The sequence below is a fragment of the Pantherophis guttatus genome, chromosome 3, assembly GCF_059756535.1.
Source record: "Pantherophis guttatus breed Tessera chromosome 3, ASM5975653v1, whole genome shotgun sequence".
NCBI classification, from domain to species: Eukaryota; Metazoa; Chordata; class Lepidosauria; order Squamata; family Colubridae; genus Pantherophis; species Pantherophis guttatus.
In genome coordinates this window covers 68,447,164-68,466,775 of record NC_142065.1, presented here as the reverse complement: position 1 = coordinate 68,466,775, position 19,612 = coordinate 68,447,164, and the positions used below count along the sequence as shown (strand labels likewise).

General features: G+C 40.1%; 1 protein-coding gene across 11 annotated transcripts in view; it reads left to right on the top strand.

Annotated features, from left to right (window-relative positions):
- The window catches only part of DOCK7 (dedicator of cytokinesis 7), a 127,191-nt gene that overhangs the window by 94,927 nt on the left and 12,652 nt on the right, over positions 1-19,612 (top strand). For 7 of the 11 annotated variants that reach the window (XM_034415235.2, XM_087889777.1, XM_034415234.2 and 4 more), the window contains 9 exons: positions 72-168; positions 2,588-2,722; positions 3,056-3,208; positions 4,345-4,503; positions 5,771-5,871; positions 5,960-6,152; positions 8,368-8,511; positions 9,288-9,419; positions 13,105-13,119. In XM_034415235.2, the coding sequence (XP_034271126.1) occupies positions 72-168; positions 2,588-2,722; positions 3,056-3,208; positions 4,345-4,503; positions 5,771-5,871; positions 5,960-6,152; positions 8,368-8,511; positions 9,288-9,419; positions 13,105-13,119 (1,129 nt within the window). Of the gene's footprint in view, positions 1-71; positions 169-2,587; positions 2,723-3,055; positions 3,209-4,344; positions 4,504-5,770; positions 5,872-5,959; positions 6,153-8,367; positions 8,512-9,287; positions 9,420-13,104; positions 13,120-17,626; positions 17,718-19,612 lie in introns of those variants that run through there. The other 4 variants (XM_034415236.2, XM_034415233.2, XM_034415230.3 and 1 more) reach the window with 2 other exon arrangements.

Below are 19,612 nucleotides of genomic sequence, written 5' to 3'. Positions count from 1 at the left end.
TGGCATTTGCTTTCCTTTGTTATATGTCTTGAAGGAACATAGATTTTTAGTGTTTATTTTACTTCTACCAGGTCCCGTGCAGAGATTGAACATGAAGCACTTATTGATGGTAACTTGGCAACAGAAGCCAATCTGATAATATTGGATACTTTAGAGATAATTGTGCAGGTGAGGATGCTAAAAGTATTTGACATAGTTTCTAATAACCTGAATGTGTTGTTTCTGTACAAAAAAAAAAAATCAATATTTCAGAATGCAAAATCCTATAAAAGCATATTGTAAACCGATCGACATCACAGCTAGCTTTGTAAATAAGCCAATCATGGATATTAACCTTTTATGAGGAAAGCTACGCTTCTTAAGCAGCTTCAGAAATATGACAGTTTCATCTTCCATGCAAACCTGGAGAGTAAAGAGGATTACCTTGATGGCAAAGGGGAAGATCTGTTACATAAGCAACTAAGAGGGAAACGTTGTTTGGGTCCAGTTGATGGGAGTAGATTTCTTCAGACTTATGGGGCATCTTGCCAAGGCCAGTGAGACAGTCTTCTGTCACATAAGTTCATGAAGATCTTCTCCTCCACCATGTTAATTGTAGCAGTAGATAAAAGTCCTTTCCTTCATCTACAACCAATATAGACACTGAGTGAAATATTGGAGGCAGAGTAGTCATCACTTTCTTTCATATAATTCCTGATCTCCTCTGCTAACCATGTATGCTAAGAATGCTGGTTATAGGTAGTCCTCAATTTACAACAGCAGTTGAGACCAGAATTTCCATTGCTAAGGGCAGTTGTAAAGCATGACTGCATTGGTTAGCGGCAGCGATCTCTACAGCCCTAGTTACTGCCGTTAACTGAATCCTATTGTTGTTAAGCCAAGCAACTTCATGACAGATATCCACAACCAAATTCAGTGGGGAAATTGGCAAAAAGTTGCAAGCCCTAGGCGGGCAGGCAGGTAAAAGGATGCTGTGGGATGGAAGACAGAATAAGAAGATGGGGTGTGTGTACACTAGGGAGGGTGTGGGGGAGTCATGGTGAAGGTGGAAGGGCTGTGCAAGAGCACAGTTTGGGAACGGTGTGCAAGAGTCTAAGGGGTGCATAAGAGGCAGAGTGTTAGTCAAGGAGGGTGTGAGAGGCTGCAAAGAATGCACATGAGGGTGGCAGGGTACGCAAGAGACACAGCACAGGTTAAGGAGAGAGCAAGAGAGTGATGTGTCATGGCCTGGATGCGAGGGAATATGTGGATAGCTGGTGCGACACAAGTATAGAAGAACTGGTTTGGGAGACTTACCCTAGTGCAGTGATGGCTAACCTTTTTGCCATAGCGTGCCAATAGTGGGGGGAGTACAGGGGGGTTGTGTGCACACATGCCCACACCCATAATTCTATGCCCCCCCGTGCACAACCCCCCCCATGCTCCCCCACTTTTGGCACATTTTTCACCCTCCCCAGGCTCCAGAGGCTTTCTAGGAGCCTGGAGAGGGTGAAAATGGCCTTCCCCACCCTCCCGGGGGACCTCCGGAGCCCAGAAGCAGCCTTTTTCCTGACTTCCGGTGGGCCCAGAAGGCATGAAAATCAGGAGCTGAGCTTGCGTGCCCAGTGATATGACTCCGCATGCCACCTGTGGCACGCGTGCCATAGGTTCGCCATCACAGCCCTAGTGCCTTACGGGGTTCCCTGCCAGTTTCCCCACTGAACCTCTGGAGAAGTCAGCAGAGAAGATTGCAAATGTCAATTGTTATTGTGCAGTGCTGCAACTGGTTGCAAGTGCGCCAAGCTTGCACCAGACTGCAGTCATTTGATTGGGATATGTGTAATGTGCTGGGACAACGGGAACTCTGAGGACTGCTCCTAACCACCATTCATTCAGTACCATCATAACTGAATGAATAGTGATAGGTCAATGATTATTTTACATAATCCTTCCAATCTGGCAGCATTGCAACAGTTCTCATGTATGAGAGTCACAGGCCCAACAGGCTAAGAACAGGTTTGAACATAAAATAAAAGGAAGTTTGATGAAATTTCTTCTGTTTTTATTATTCATTTCTTTCATCAGTTTGCTTCCTTGTAAATAACAATTCCAGCAATTTGTATTTATTAGCCAAATATTTCCATATTGTTGGGAATTCTTCTCAAGCAAATACACATAAGATTAAAAATGTATCGATATTCTCTCCCTCCTTGCTGTAGAATATAATCTTTTAATCATCAAGCTTCTTAGTTGTTAGCCTCTGGGGCAATGTTTTCTCAAATTTGGCAAGTTTAAGATGCGTGGACTGCAACTCTCAGAATTCCTCAGCTAGTCTAACACTGCTCTGGGGATAAGCTCGTGTGTTGTTGAAGAGCTGCTTCAGTCCTCTTCAGCATATGCTTCAGAATGCATAGGGCTAGTTTTATTGCCCTGAGTATGCTTGGTATTTCCCATAATGGTTCTTTGAGAATGATAGTCCCATCCCAGCCCTTGTGACTGGGCTACTGATGCCTCAGAATTAGGATTAGCTTTTCATTGTGCATTTACCGCACTTCACTTTAAAATGATTTTTTGACTGCTTCTGATACCCTGTTGTCTTTGGCTACAGACGGTTTCGGTGACTGAATCCAAGGAAAGTATTCTTGGTGGGGTACTGAAGGCTCTTCTACATAGCATGGCCTGCAATCAAAGTGCTCTTTATCTCCAGCATTGCTTTGCTACTCAAAGAGCTTTAGTCTCAAAGGTGAGTGTTTTGAAAATAGAGTACCGAGTGAGGAGGTTTTATTTAATTTTGGAACTGAGACTGACTAATCTAAATTCAGTAGCTCAGAGTAAGTTACCATTGCTTGTCATTCTTGAATGAGCTTACTTTGCACCTGGGACAGCTTTACTTCCACGGTTTCTGCTAGCAAAACGCAACTGAAAGCTTGCTTTACTTGGACTAGTGAGCAGGTGATCCCAGGAAAGATGAGAGCAGATAATTATAGTGCAAATAAAGTAGAATCATCTTGACATTTGCAATGCTCATTGTTTCTAGCTTTTATTGAATAATATGCCTCTTATCCTGCCATTTTAGTTCCCAGAACTGTTGTTTGAAGAAGAGACTGAGCAGTGTGCCGATCTATGCCTTCGACTCCTGCGCCACTGCAGCAGTAGCATTAGCATGATACGGTCCCATGCCAGTGCCTCTCTGTATCTCCTCATGAGGCAAAACTTTGAGATTGGGAATGTAAGTACATTATTTCTGAAAGTGCACAGATTATCTAAATCAACGGTCCCCAACCTTTGCGGTTTGGCGGCCCAGCTGTGGTAGGGGGAGGGGAACCGGACTGCGCAAGTGGTGGGCTGATGTGTATGCGTACAGCTCAACTTGCACAAGTTGCGCTGCGGGTGCATATGAGTGCACACCGGCCCGGCGCTCATGTAAGTCAAGCTACATGCGTACAGCTGCCCCCACTGCTCAGGCGGCCTGGTTCTGAATAGACCATGGCCTGGTAATGGGCTACGGCCCAGGGGTTGGGGACCCCTGATCTAAATTGTGGGATGTCTGGAATTATGGAAGGAGAGACATCTCTAAAATGAGAATTTCAGTAGCCTTGTGTTGACCAAAAGACTTGTATTAGACTTGATGAATATGAAGTAAAATCTCTTGCCTTCTGTGTCACAGTGCCTCTTCTCTGGAATAGCATCCATTTATCTACAGTATATATCTGTATAGATCTATGCAGCTCCCACCCTGATGATATTCCAAATCCCAGCTATTCTCCCCACCTATGGGGTAGGGAGATGTTGAAGCTATGTTAGTGTTAGGAGTTTTTTGCTTGAGATTATAGTTTCTTTAGTCTTCTGGATGTACACAATCAGTTTCCCTATCTTATTGTTTGTTTCTTTTAAGAATATAGACATCTGGAAACAGATGGCTTCAGAACCATACAATTAAATCAATATATAAATACTATTCTTATCTCTTTCTTAAAGTAAGAACAAGTAAACTTTTGGTACTGAGGAAAGTCACGTAGACTGGGAGGGGATGGACAATTACATTTCTTTTTCACCAGCGGGGATACAGCTAACTTCTTTTTGTTCTACGTTGGTCACTTGGTTTAGCATATCTGTCTTAATTTTCTACTGAATAATTTTAGGAAAAAAATGGGTTACTTTCATTTATTGCTCTACCACCAAATTTAATAATTCAATCTTAGAGAACTTCAGATACTAGGAGAAAAAGTTTTGGGGGGGCTTTGGTTCAGATGCCTCTAACAAGATTATTTTCTATTTTGGGTTTACGAAATTTATGAAGCTTTTCTTTTTGAAAACTATTCTTAGTAACAGATTAATGACTTAGTGGTAATTTGTCTGTTTCAGAACTTTGCTAGAGTTAAAATGCAGGTGACTATGTCACTCTCATCTCTAGTGGGAACATCTCAAAATTTTAATGAAGAGTTTCTGAGACGTTCTCTGAAGACCATTTTGACTTATGCAGAAGAGGATCTGGAATTAAAGGAAACAACCTTCCCTGATCAGGTTAGAGAAAATTATCACTCAGCATGGAAAAAGTATAAGTAACCTTTGCTTAATGACCATTCAAAGTTATGATGGACTCCCCCAAAATTACTTAATACCATCCTCAAAATTATGTGTGCTATACAAACCCACCCAGGGGTGAAATCTAACATTTTTCCCTACCGGTTTTGTGGGCGTGGCTTGGTGGGGGGAGTGTCCTGTGACTGAATGGGCATGGCCAATTCGATGTCACTAACAGGCATGCCTACTCAGTCACAAGACCCTCTCCCACCAAGCCACACCCACAGAACCCAGTAGGAAAACTTCTTAAATTTCTATTCTGCCACCCACTCGCCACTCGCTCTCTCTTCGCTTTGGGTTGGGGCCAGGGCCCAGGGATGCGCCATTCCCTCGGGCCCTGGAGCCGCCGCCTGCTCGCCGCCTGCCTCAACCAGGTCGGGGAATGCACCATTCCCCGACACCAGCCTTGCTCCAGAGCCGCTGCCCGCTCTCTCATCGCCAAGCAGCGTGTCCTTACCTTTCTCCCGCGGCTGGCTGTCAGGGAAAGCCAGCGCCCGTAAGTTACCTTTTCTGTGGGAAGTGATGCAAACCAGTTTATTAATGGTAATCAGATTGTCTGTTTGCTTTGACAAGGTAAACGCACCATGAAGCAACTTATTCAGGCAAATCAAAGCTGCCCTACACAGACTATGGAAATCCTCAATTTTCAGTCTATGTGCTTTTAGATTTGGTGAAAAAACAAGTGTTCATTCTCAGAAGGTCTAATCGATGCAGAATCTTAGAAGAGTTATTGATGCAAAAATGTGAAGTAAATATTTAGAGGTGGTAGAAAATGTAAAGTAAAATTCTTGGAAGTCAGCACAGATAGTTGAAGTTAAAATTAAATGGGTGTATTGACTCAGGTTGTGGTTTGGATATAAACATCGCTTTCAAAATTGGTTGAAATTCAAATTCACTTTTTAATTTATATTGTAAATGTGTTTTTGCAAAATTTTGAAGGTTTTTTTTCTAGCATTAGTAGTTCATATGGGGCAGGAGGAATAATGATTTTGGGCTCAGTAGAAACCTGATATCTGATACAATGAATGACAATACAAAATTTGAATAAGACAAGTAATTCTAAATCAGACTAAACTAATGATGAATCTTTTTAGTTCTGTCAAAGTTTGCTACCAGACTTTGAGCAATGAGTGAATGTTATATTAACAGATTAATATATGTATATAAACAAGTATACATTTATTTCTTTCGTGTTGCATATTTTCAGGTACAGGATCTTGTGTTCAATCTCCATATGATCCTCTCAGATACAGTTAAAATGAAGGAACACCAGGAAGATCCGGAAATGCTAATTGACTTGATGTACAGGTAGGATTTATGGAGTTTGCCTCTCTCTCAGAAAACACAGGCAAAGAAATACACATTAACATGAATCTTCTGGCTTTTCAAAAACTAGAATTGCGAAAGGATATCAGAATTCCCCAGATCTACGACTAACCTGGCTGCAGAACATGGCTGGAAAACATTCCGCCAGAAATAACCACGCCGAATCGGCACAGTGTTTGGTTCACTCTGCAGCTCTGGTGGCTGAATATCTAAGCATGCTGGAGGATCGGAAATACCTCCCTGTGGGATGTGTTACATTTCAGGTACTTTGGTTTTTTTAATTTCCCAGATTATAAAACTGGATTTTACAGGTAGTCCTCGATTTACAACAGTTCATTTAGTGACCATTTGAAGTTGCAACGGCACTGAACAAAGTGACTTATAATCATTTTTCACACTTATGACCGTTGAAGCATCCCCATGTCACATGATCAAAATACAGACGCTTGGCAACTGACTCATTTTTATGACGGCTACAGTGTCCCCAGGTCATGTGATCACTTTTTGTGACCTTCTGACAAGCAAAGTCGATGGGAAAGCAGATTCACTTAACAACCGTGTGACTAACTTAACAACCACAGTGATTAACTTAATAACTGTGGCAAGAAAAGTCGTAAAATGAGGCATGCCTCATGTAACAAATGTCTCGCTTAGTGACATAAATTTTGGGCTCAATTGTTGCCGTAAATCAAGGACTATGTTGTATAAAGTCCAAGAAAGCATAACTTGGTAGAGTTGTGAAACTACTATATTAAGAAAGTAATCCTAAACGGGAAAGAAGACTCCCTCAGATAGCAATTTCCTATGGATTGTGCTAAGAGGTGGGGGGGGGGAAATTGTGCGCCACAAGAATTGAGCAGAATACAGGTACTCCTTGACTTACAACATTCATTTAGTGGCCATTTGAAGTTACACCCCTGAAAAAAGTGACCTATAACCATTTTTCAATCTTGCGATCATTGCAGCATCTCCACAGTCATGTGATCAAAATTCAGATGCTTGGCAATTGACTCATATTTATGGTGGTTGCAATGTCCCAGAGTCATGTGATCGCCTTCTGACAAGCAAAGTCAATGGGGGAGCCAGATTCACTTAACAGCCATGTTACAAACTTAACAATTGTGGCAAGAAAGGTGGTAAAATGGAGCAAAACTCATTTAGCAACTGTCTTGCTTAGCAACAGATAGTTTGGGCTCAATTGCGGTTATAAATCAAAGACTAGCTGTATTCCTACCCTAGCTTCAGGAAATATGGGCTTTGCCCCTTGGGAAATTTGTTTGATTTAAATCCAGTGATCTCTTAGTGCAGGGGTATTAAACTTCATTGAGGGCCAGAACAGGTTTTTGTTTGACCTTGGGGGGCGGGGGTGGGCATGGTCAGCTCAACGTCATTTGTGTCAGGGGCACCTGTGGCAGCCTGAGCACTCTGCCAGCAAAAACGGACCCCCATAAACCTCGCGACCTGCAACAGCCTCCTGCAACCCTCTTCCAGCGAAAACTGAGGTCGCAAGGACCACGCCCAGCCCTCCCAAACTCCGTTTTATCTGGCAGAAGCACCGCAAGCCGGTCCTTCACTGTTTCTAGGGTGAACCCGCAGGCCAGATCTAAGCACCCCACAGGCCGGATTTGGCCCACAGGTCTTGTGTTTGACACCCCTGTCTTAGCGACTACTGACTGTCCCATAATGCTTCACTTTAAGAGCATTCTCTTGATATTCCTGGTAGGAAAGCTACTTGTATATTTTTCCATTTTCAGGGGTCTTCCCAGCGGAATGTATATTATGCACACTGCATATATTAGAATTACACCTCCCAAAATGTCTTAACTATCTTGATCATGAACTGACTGGTCATCTTAAAAGTTGTGATTCTCATCTTTCCACTGGGTGTTAGGTTGAGGAAGGTTCATTTGAAGTAAACTGTGTGGCTTGGCTCTTTTACTGACTATTTTGACAAAATTCAAAGAACCTCCAATACAGAAAGATAAACTGTTGGAATTGTAGCTGTCGTATCAGCAATGAAAAATACCAGGAAATGCTGGTACTATATTAGATGAAGCCCACAGAATGATTGCATCAGTCCCAACCGAAGTTACAGCAAGTAGGAGAAAGTTCAGAGATTCAAGGTTTGGGTAAAGTTATGTAAGAATTATCACGAAGAGTGTGTTGTCATAATCTGTATATATTTAACTGTATGCCCTCCATGAATGAGTGTTCATCTACATTAATCTAAGCCAATTGCTTTACAAAACAAAATGATAACTTTCAGGAATAATCTGGACATCATTGTAATAGGTTTTCTTAATTTTTACCGTCTATGGAGGCTCTCTCTGATAAACCAGAAAAGGGAATATAGCTTTTATTACCAGAATAGTCCCATTATACTGAAATATAATTGCACATCAAAGAAAAGATTTAGTGCTTTGGTCAGGAGATTTGTATATTGGCATTAATGAAAGTAATTGCTTTATATTTCCTCAGAACGTTTCTTCAAATGTTCTAGAAGAATCTGCAGTTTCTGATGATGTGGTCTCTCCAGATGAAGAAGGGATATGTTCTGGAAAGTATTTTACTGAAGCGGGTCTGGTTGGACTACTGGAACAAGCTGCAGCCTGTTTTTCCATGGTAGAAGAATTTCATACTTTCTGTATTTCGTCTGGTAATTCTTTATAGCTACATAGAATAGATCAGAGTTCCCCAATGTTTCTGGCTTTGTGGACCAGCAGGGTGGGGAGAAGGGATGGTTTCACAAAAGCAGCTGGCAAGGGTGGGCGCATGCAGCTCCATTTGCACGAGCAGAGTGTATGTATGCCTGCTGCTCACACAAATGGAGCACACACGCTTGCCCACTGCTCGTGCAAGTGAGGGTGCATGTGTATGTGCATGCGCTCGTCAGCCAATTCTGTGACTCTGTTACAGTCCCCTCACGGCCCACTAGTGGGCCATGGCCCACAAGTTGGGGACCCCTGCTATAGATGATATGTGATGTAAATATTTGAAAGCACTGAGCACTCAGAGGTAAACATATAACAACTCTACCAGTGGGTTTACATTTCAGTTGCTTAACTGAACTGAAATGGAATAGGAGTGAAAGGAATTGAAGACGTGGGCAGTTACGTTTTGTTTATGCAAATAATGGGGCTATTTTTTCAACCCTCTGAAAGGCAGTGGAAAGAGGGAAATGGCTGATGGATACCAAGATGCCTTTTCATGGAATGTATAAAAAGGAATCCTCAGAATTATTCTGTGCTCTAGATTACGTTCTCTTATAACAACGAAAGTATAGCAAACGAGCTCTTCAGTTTCTTTGTCATAATGAAGCATTTTTATCATGTGCTGCACTTAGGATGTTTATTTTCTTGGCGAAGCAATAGATCCATCTGACATGCAATCTTTTGTAGGCTGGTATGTATGAAGCGGTCAACGAGGTTTACAAAATCCTTATTCCAATTCATGAAGCTAACAGAGATGCCAAGAAACTGGCCACAATTCATGGTAAACTCCAGGATGCATTCAGCAAGATAGTTCATCAGGTAATGCCTGTGGGATCTATGGCAAGAAAGTGGCAAAATATATCAGCCTGATTTTCTATTAGACCAATGCACTTTGTCAGAACAGCACAATATCGGAGGTGTCAATGGGTTGTATTACAAAGTGTGCAATCAGTTTGGTTGGCAAAACAATGGCTAAATGGTTCTTCTAATTTTTCTAGAGCCACCCACTTAAGTCAGGTAGCAATTATTGTGTCTATTGGTACATTCTATTCTGTGCCTATTGTACAAACAAAAAGCTGACTCCACAAAACATGAAAGAATTGAGTGCAATTATTATGCGGGCCACTTTCCTCATCAGTCATTTATTGATTTATCCAGTTTATATAACCATCTATCCAAGAAACTCTGGATGGCAAACAAACAAAAACAAAGAATGACATTAAAATAAAAACCAACTGAAATTTTATCAACTCTCAGTAAAAACACAAACCACTACACACTTGCTGGAGCTCCCAAAGTCAGTAAGTTGAATGCTCAGTGCACTTGATTGGCAGGTACCGATTTTAGGTCCTGCAGTTGATGCCTTGTTTATCCAAACTGTCCTGAGTTGTACAGATGATGGGAACGTAGATGGCTGTATCCTTGGATGTAGAGAACTGAATGGCATCCTGTTGCTAAAAACTATAGCAACAGCTAGCAAGCTTTTTATGACATGGCCAAAGCAAAGAGAAATTTGCATAATAATATCAGCAGACTATGATAAGACCAGGTTGTAAGTTAAAAGTAAAACTAGACTATTTTAATGTAATTTTTCTACTATCTTTCAAACACAAGTTCTAGCCATATCACAAATAGGATGTGTAGAATTTACTAACCATTAAATCTGTTCTAGAAGCTATTGTATCAACGTAAATGATCTTGATGTCTCCACTATTGAGAATGTTCCATTGCAAATAATTTTCCCTTTTCAAAAGGTTAGAGAGTAAACTTTGATTCCGGGCTATTTGAAAAATTGCTGATTTCTTGGTTACCAGACATATAACACTCCCCTAGTGCCTTTCTGGCCCAGAGTTAACTACAATGCTGTGTTTCCTTCTGATTTGGTTTTGCATTGGCACTAATTTTAACCTTGGATGACATGAGTAAGTTTGTTCAAGGCTTACCTTTTTACATGCATTTGGAACAAGACCTGTAGCAAAAGAAATAACTATAACCATAATAAGCCAGAGATTTGGATTTGAATATAGCAAGAACTATTGGGACCGTCAAGCTGAGAAGGTTTTGGAAAATGAGTGGATTGAGATCTTATGGGACTTTAAAATCCAAACTGATAAGCACATTGGTCATAAAGTCCTGATTTATTGAAAAGAAGGCAGTCTGGGTCATTGATGTTGCTATTCTGGGCGATGCTAGGATTGAGAAAAATCAATCTGAAAACATTGTGAAATATGGGACTTGCAGATTAAATATTAATGAAAACATAAATCCACTATTATAGTAATCATGACTGGAGTCCCTGGAGCAATACCTAAAGGCCCCTCCCAATATTTGGAAATTTTGAATTTATTAGACCTGAACACCTAATTTTACTAAAAAAAGAAAGCCCCACCTTGCTTGGTACTGCCTATATTTTTAGAGGCTACTTTGATATTTCTTAGGTCTTTGGTCTATACAGATAATATACAGTATTGTAAATACCATTTATACAATTTGGAGAAAATTTGCGATGATTAAGAAATTAAAAAAAAACCTTGAGCGTTTGTAGAAAATAAACTTTATTTTGATTCATATACTAATATTCTTTGAAACCCTCAATTTGGCCATTCATTTAATAATGGTTCAAAGTTACAACGTTTTAAAAAGGGACTTTTTGGGATCATTGTAGCATCCTGGCAGACATGTGATCACAATTCCAGCCCTTGGCAGTCAGTTCCCACTTAAGACAGTTGTTGCATCCTGCGGGCATGTGTTCAACCTTTGTGACTTTCCCATCCAAACTCCCGCAAGCAAAATCAATGGGGAAGCCAGCAGGAGGTTGCAAGTCACAGTCATACAGTGTCTCACTTAATCGATTATGCGTGATTTGCTTAATGACCATGGCAAAAAGTCATAAAATCAGGTGATTCCTCTCTTAATGACTGCACTGCTTAACAATAATTTTTTCTGGTCCTAGTTGGTCATAAGTGGAGGACTAGGTAATCCTCTGCTTACTATTGCATTGGGGTCCATAATCTTTGTTGTTGAGCAAAGCTGTTGTTAACTAAGACACTATGTGAGCACAATCCCAGGTCTTCCAGTTGCTGTCATTAAGTGGAGTGTCATGGAGAGAGTCTAGGCCTTTGGGTGTGATGGGGTGGCGAGAGGGCTGGGCATCCCTCCACACTCATGAGGCCTGGCCCCTCTCTCCACTCCACCATGCCTGGGAGACTTGGGGCCTTTCCCTTCCTCACCAACCCCAGATCCAGTTACCTTAGTATTATTCTGCAGCTCCTGATTGCCAAGGCCACCAATTCCATCTTGCAAGTCAGCCCCATTCTCACAATGATACGGAAGGCTCCTTCTCGAAATCAAACGTTTTGAAGAAAGGGTCTTCTGAACGATCGTTTTCACTAACACTTTGGCCAGATATGAAGTCTGCTTCAGCCTTCCAGAAGGCTGGAATTCATTGGTGTTTTTCCTTCCCCTAATGCTGCTAGCAAAGGCCAGCCTTCTGAGCCTTTCAGAAGGCTGGTGTTGATTGGTGTTCGCCCCTCCCCAAACGGTAGTAGATGTGAGCTTTCTGAACTGCTCAGAAGGCTGGCATTTAGTAGCTATTTTGCCAGATTCGAGGTCTGTCCCTCCAGTGGAGGATTTTTCTTCCTTGTCAGGAGAAGAGGAGAAATCCCTCAGTGCACTGGGGAAACAGGCCTCAAATCCTCCATCCCCTCTGCTTGCAATCTTCTCTGCGGTCTTCTTCTGACTTCACCATTCACTTTCTGGGGAAGCCAGCAGAGAAGATTGCAAATGGTGATCACATGATTGCAGGGCACTTGACAACAGATGATAAATTTGAACTAAGCTAAGCGCCTGAAATGCAATCATGTAGCCACGGGGGTGGGGGGGGGAGGGATAAGGCCGTCACCATTTACGATGACTTGGAGGCCCTTTGCAGGCTGTAAAGCATCGGTTCTGAGGCTGTCGTAAATATGAATGGTCGTAATAAGTCAAGGACTACCTGTACCAGCATTGCACAACAAACACTGCATAAAAATTATTGCATAACTCATGCACAAAATTTGAATTTCTCCAGTCTGACATTAACCTGAATCTCAGGCTGAAATGGTGAATATGTTGCAGTGGTAAGAGAGGTTTCACATTCCTTTTAAACCCCTTTATGTTGGGTATTTTCTTTATCACGTTCCCCTTCCTCGCCACAATGAAGAGAAAGGAACAGATAGTTAGAACAGAACATCTATATAGGAGGCAGACACCCATGGTCACATCCTCTGCAGAGTTAGCCTTCAATGCATTCAGCAAAAATATCTTATTTCCATAGGTTCTTCTTTCCCATATGATGTTTCTTCTGGTGAAATGAAAACAAAAACTGCTAATGTAAATACGTGGCCCCTAAAAACCATTAAACCATTGTAGATGTATACTATTTTATTGTTGATGGCATGTCAAGAAAATTCTGCATTTGCTTCTATTACATACTTCTTCTTTTTTTTTACTTTTTATTATACAGAGTACTGGCTGGGAGGTAGGTAATGTTTTAGCTAGTAAAAAAGACTAATAGATTGGTTTGATGCCTCCTGCCAATGCTTTGCCCGCATATGCTAGTTGTGGGTATCTGTTGCTGTCTGCTATTGATTGACCTGAATTAATTAACCAAAAAGTATTAGTAAAACTGTTGTGGTCATTTTAGACAATTTAGGTAGTGCATGAATTATGACACTAATGAGGTTCTTTGGGGGAATGAACCATTTTTACCATTGTGAGTTCCTTATTTTTGTTAATTTTATTTCTCATCTATATTGACTTAGAATATCATTTCTTCCTACCATGTTCTTACCCCCAACACAGGGGTCGATTTAATGTTCAAGGAGTTTGAATGCAAAAATGCATAAGTTTACTCATATCATAACACATAACAAGTATTTATTTATGAATTGCATATACTTGTCTCTTGTACAAAACTGAAAAACAAAAACCAAATTAACTCAGATTAACGCTTAGCTCCCAAATACCTAGTTAGAGCACGGGTTTCAAGTACCCCATTGAGTAAATATATTTGCTTTGATTATGTGATGCATAATTTTAATGTCCCTAATACTTTTCAAATTACATTATGATCCAGTACAAAAATTGGCAACCTGTAAAAGCAGCTGTGACTTCAGCAACCACAAATCTAAATATAACCTACCAACTTTATCTCATTCGTATAACATTATTCAGTCTTATTTTTCTGGTAAGGGCCACAGTAAAATATTTAAGATATATGTTTAATAAATTAATTTAGGTCAAAACTGGGAAGTTATAGTTAATAGTTTCAAACTAATCAGAATATTTGCTTACACAAAGGGCAAGCAAAATAACAGCAACACATTTTTGAATTTTGTAATTTGAGAACTTGATCTGGTACAAACTTTCTTAGTTTTAGGTAGAAGTGTGATTTAATGGTAGAAATGAAAAATTAAATAATTTTAAATAACCCAAATCAATATACATCATATCAGTTTTATTTCTCTTTTTTATCATCAGTGGTCTTTTTTACTGAAGCCCAAAACTATTCCTGATATTGCCTTAAATTTAAATCAAATCAGTGTTAAGATCATATAAAACAAGCTTCTCCAGTCTTTTGCCTCCCTGCATGTTCTATTGACCATTATTTGGAATTCTGAATTCCAAATTCTGAATTCTGAAGTTTAGTGTATCTGATAGATTAGCTGTGAGGGGTGGCTAGTTTAAAAGAACAACCAAGATAGTCAGATTCATTTGTACAACAAAAAAACATTTTTTTTTGTACAGATAGTCCTCGACTTACAACAGTTCATTTAGTGACTGTTCAAAGTTACAACGGCACTGAAAAAGGTGACTTATGATCATTTTTCACACGACCATTGCAGCATCTCCATGCTCACGTGATCAAAATTCAGATGCTTGGCAACTGGTTCATATTTATGACGCAGTATCCCAAAGTCATGTGATCACCTTTTGTGACCTTCTGACGAGCAAAGTCAATGGGAAAGCCAGATTCCCTTAACTACCGTGTTACTAACTTAACAAATCCAGTGACTCACTTAACAGCTGTTGCAGGAAAGGTTGTAAAATGAGGCAAAATTCACTTAACTGTCTCATTTAGCAACAGAAATGTTGGGCTCAATTGTGGTTGTAAGTCAAGGACTAGCTGTATTTCATGGTTTCAGGGACATCCATGCATGTATACACTTCAAATAGAACACAGAGAAATTTAGCAGGTGTAACTTTTCCACATGAATCTTTCAGCCAGAAAAGGTGGAAACTTTCAGAAGGCTACATACTTTTTCATTAGTTAGGATTAAGAATTTTGCAGGTTTAAGTGCAACATGTCCATTTGATTGCAGTTTACCCTTACATCAGTGTTTCTCCACCTGGGCCTCTTTAAGATGTGTGAACTTCAACTCCCAGAATTCCCAAGCTAGCGATGCTAACTGGGGAATTCTGGGAGTTGAAGTCCACACATCTTAAAGGGCCCCCCCAGCCCAGGTTGAGAAACACTGCCATAAACTACATCCATGAACGTGATATGAAAAATTGAACATTAAATTATGAGCTAAGTAAAAATATAATATTTTTTAAAAAATATATATTTTAACTTTTGTTTTTGTGGAAAAGCCCCTCCTTTTGGCAGAGAAGTTGTCCTCTGCTCCTTTGGTATTTTTCCTCTTTAATGCCTGATTGTGTCGTGTTCCCATGGAATCCACTGCAGTTAAGCATGTAGGTCCTGAATTAATTTCAGTGGAAACTCATTGCATGTGGCCTTCTTACAATTGTGTGGAATATGTGCTAACAAAATGTTGATCGTCCTCTGAAAATAATACCAGCATATTGTATCTAAATACTTATTGTTCATGTGGAGAAGTTTTAGATGAGATTTTAAAAAATCTGCACCTTTGTTTGGTGTTGCAATAGTTACATATATAGTTGTTTTAATCAGTCTCCTATACCCGTAAAATGTACTGTGAGAATAATGTTTTCTGCTTTTTCCTGGCTCATGCTCCTTTATTTTGATCATTCCCACTGCAGAACTGGGATCGTTAGAACTTTTGCTTAGGAAGGCACTTGGAAAATAGAGCCAAAGATTCTCAGAGCACATGAGGTCAGACTTCCTGGACCCATGGCCACTCAGTTTCAAGAAAGACCCTCATGGATTCAGATTTTGTTTTGAAATCCAACGTGCAAATTTGCAACACCTGAAAGCTTTCTCACAGAAGAAAATCCAAGTATGGCCACACACCATCTATGTAAGCCTACTATAGGTGGTCCTCGACTTACGGCCATAATTGAGTCCCAAATTTCTGTTGCTAAGTGAGGCAGTTGTTAAGTGACTTTTGCCCCATTTTACCATCTTTTGTGCCCCAATTTGGTCATTTTGTAAAGCAAATCACTGCAGTTTGTAAAGCAAATCACTGCAGTTGTTAAGTGAATCATGCAGTCATTAAGCAAATATGGCTTCCTTTATTTACTGCTTGTTGGAAACCTGCTGGGAAGGTTACACAGATGGTAAGCAAATGATGACAGTACAATAAATATATGCCAGTTGAAATTTTGGTCACATGGCCATGGGGATGCTTCAATGGTCATAGGTGTGGAAACTGCTCATAAGTCACATTTTTCAGTGCCGTTTTAACCTTGAACAGTCACTAAATGAATGGTTGTAAGTCGAGGACCCCCTATAATTACAAATCTGGAGCTTGATCAGACTTTATGATAGTTTAGCAAGAAATGATAAATAGTTTCCATTTATTATTTCCATTACACACTCTGGCTACCTTGGGGAAAATAGGGCCTAAGCCAGTTTAGTTTTTCAATTTTCTCACTTTTGACATCACAAGAAATCAAAAGCATCTGTCCGGGGGTGAAATCTACTTACCTTCCCTACTGGTTCGGAAGTGTGCGTGCCGCATGTGTCATGTGCGATTTTGGACCCTCTGCACATGCGCAAAGCCTTCTGCGCATGCGCAGAGGGTCAAAAACAGATTACTTCCTGGTGACATCCAGGCGGATGGGCGGAGCCTTGCACTGCCGCCGCTACTGGTTTCCGAACCACCCACCACCCAAACCAGTGCGAACCAGTAGCATTTCACCCCTGCATCTGCCCTCCTAGTAGCAATATCTATCCCTAGGAATTATATCTCTCTTGTAAGGAAGGGTTTCCCATTGAGGTTAATACAGGTAGACCTCGACTTACAAGAGGTCTCTTAGTGACCGTTCAAAGTTACAATGGCACTGAAAAAAAGTGACTTATGGCCACTTTTCACACTTATGATCTTAGCAGCATCCCCATAGTCACATGATTTACATTGACAACTGACTCACATTTATGACGGTTGCAGTGTCCCGGGTTCACCTTTTGTGAACTTCTGGCAAACTTCACTGGGGAAGCCAGATTCACTTAACCACCCTGTTACTAATTTAGCAACTGCAGTGATTCAACAATTAATAAATGGGCCAAGGAAAGTCATAAAATTAACAAATTTCTCAGCAACATAAATGTTGGGCTCAATTGTGGTCGTACGTTGAGGACTACCTGTAGTTGGCACTAATCTGTTGCAAGAGACAAACAGATACAAAGGGACAGATGAGGCACTCCCAGTTATATGGCTGTTCAGTGACCAGTTAATGGAGGACAGCCTAAGGGGAGTCTTTTCAATGTGTGTGATGCTAAATCGACCCCTGAAATACACCCTCTCCTCAGTTACAGTTTTAACATAGTCAAGGAATGTTTTATTGCATGGTAAAACACACCCATGGTTTATGTTCTTGTCCACCGCTTTGCACTTGACATCTCCTCTTGCTGGACATTTCTCCCAATGTGGCCTTTAATCCCCTGTTGCATGCTTTTTAGCCAGTTCTTATTTTGTAGAATGCTTGTTTGCCTTTATTTGCTGCCAAATGCTGCTTATTTGTTTTTTGATTTTCCTTAATTAAAATACTTTCTGTTTTCTCCTCTATTGCCCTGGTTGCTGATTCTCCTCCCCACTTTTACTATTGTCTGTTGTGGTAAGTTCCTACTAAGTTGTTGATGATTCTTAACACCATGGCATCCCTCAATAATTTCTTTTTTTTAATTTATTTAATCAAAGACTTATGCCAGCTCAGGGGTTTATGAAATGCCATATAAATTTTCCTCAATTGGGCTGGTGGGAAGGAAGGAAATTACCTCAGAGACTGATTGGGTCACCATTGATGAGTGAGTAGTTTTTTTCCCCTCAAGTAAGTTTGGATGGCCTTCAGAATTTGGGTTATAAATTCAAAAGCTGGATTAGATAGGAAATTAGATAGAACAAAATCTTTTGGCATTAATCTTTCTATTTCAGATTATATTATTGTAGTCTAGAATTAGATATTTGGGGTATTTTCATCTACCTGTTGGAAACAACAGGAGTAAGATGGACAGTGATTTTAGTCATTTTTGGTGAAGTAAACCCAGTTGGCAAAGCTTTTGGTCTATATGCAGAAGAAAAAAAAATTAAAACTTTACACCTAGCAGGTATTTACCATGCATAATAACATATTATGAACCCTTCATAAATCATGATGGCTGTATACCCACTCTGCCAGATCTGTAATGACTCTACACGTTCACCTTCATTCTCTTTGCCTCCCAAGGACTATTATTTTTCTCAAAATAATAGACATAAATGCTTTTATAATATCTTCCTTACTCATAACTGCATTTTGCATCTCTCAGAAACAAAGACCATGGAGTATTAATGTGTTTTATGGCTTGAAAGCAAGAGTTTGATTTTCGTGAATATCTTTGATCAATATCAGAGTTTCCATATAGATAATGTTCCACATTCTGAACAATAACATGATACCCTACAATGTTATTGCTCTCTCCATTTTCTGCCTGTTTATGCTTCATTTCATTCCAGCATGTTTTGTATTCACTCCATTCTAAAATTTTCCCAGGGACTGACCCATCAATGCATTCCCATCTCCCTAAATAAATGGAAGCTAAATGGAAAGAGACTTCCTTTCATACGCCAATTCCTAATTTGTCTTGGGTGACCATTGTTTTAGAATTATGGTAATCTGTTTGAAACTCATTATCATAGAATATTTCTAATTAATTACATGGCAGCAAGCATTTTCTTAACTCTTTCATGTAGATTGTAAGTAAGATAATTGGGAAATAAAGTTTGAAGAAATTAAAGCCCAGAAATTCAGCAACATTTGGAGTATCAACAGATTTACTGTTCCAAATTATTAGGGAATGTTGCCTTAGCAACCTGATAAAGAAAGATGTACATTTTCAAGGTACAATAATCAAGCAGCTATCTTACATTTATAAAATAAGAACAGTCTTAGGGTTTGTACAGTGGGCTGGTGCATTGGAGGCCATTTTGTTTTCAAAGACCAAACTAGTTAGACCACATAATAATTAGCTTAGAACAGACTTGTTTATGGCCCCCAGGCCACATCTGGGCCTTTGACTGTCCCTGCCTAGCCCACGTGGATTGCTTTTATTTTGAAAGCAACTGCTATTTCCCCCCCCCCCACCCCCCAATATACTTTTATGCATGCGTGCATGCATGCCTATGCACGCACCTTCACGGCCTTATTGGTTCTGCACTCTGCAATAGTCCTAATTTCTGATGTGGCCCTTTGTGAAAGTTAATTGCCCACCCCTGGCTTAGAGGAACAAATGAATTGTAAGATTCCTTCTGTGATAAGCCTGTTTCAGTGTAGGAGCAAGTAACTAACATTGACTAGCTTCCCCACTCTAGAGAACATAAGGTTAATATTTTTCCTTCCATGAAGGAAAAAAAAAAGCAGTTACAATGGATACACATATCCATATTAAAACTGTAGAGTTATATGTGTATACGTGTATATATAACAATATACAGGCTTTTTGCCTTTATGTGTAAACAATATTGCTTGTGGCAGAAACCTTCTTGTGTAAAATTGTCAAAGTGGACAGCACATTGACAGTTACCCTAAATAACTCTATCCATGCTTTGAGTAAGGGAATAGATTTCATA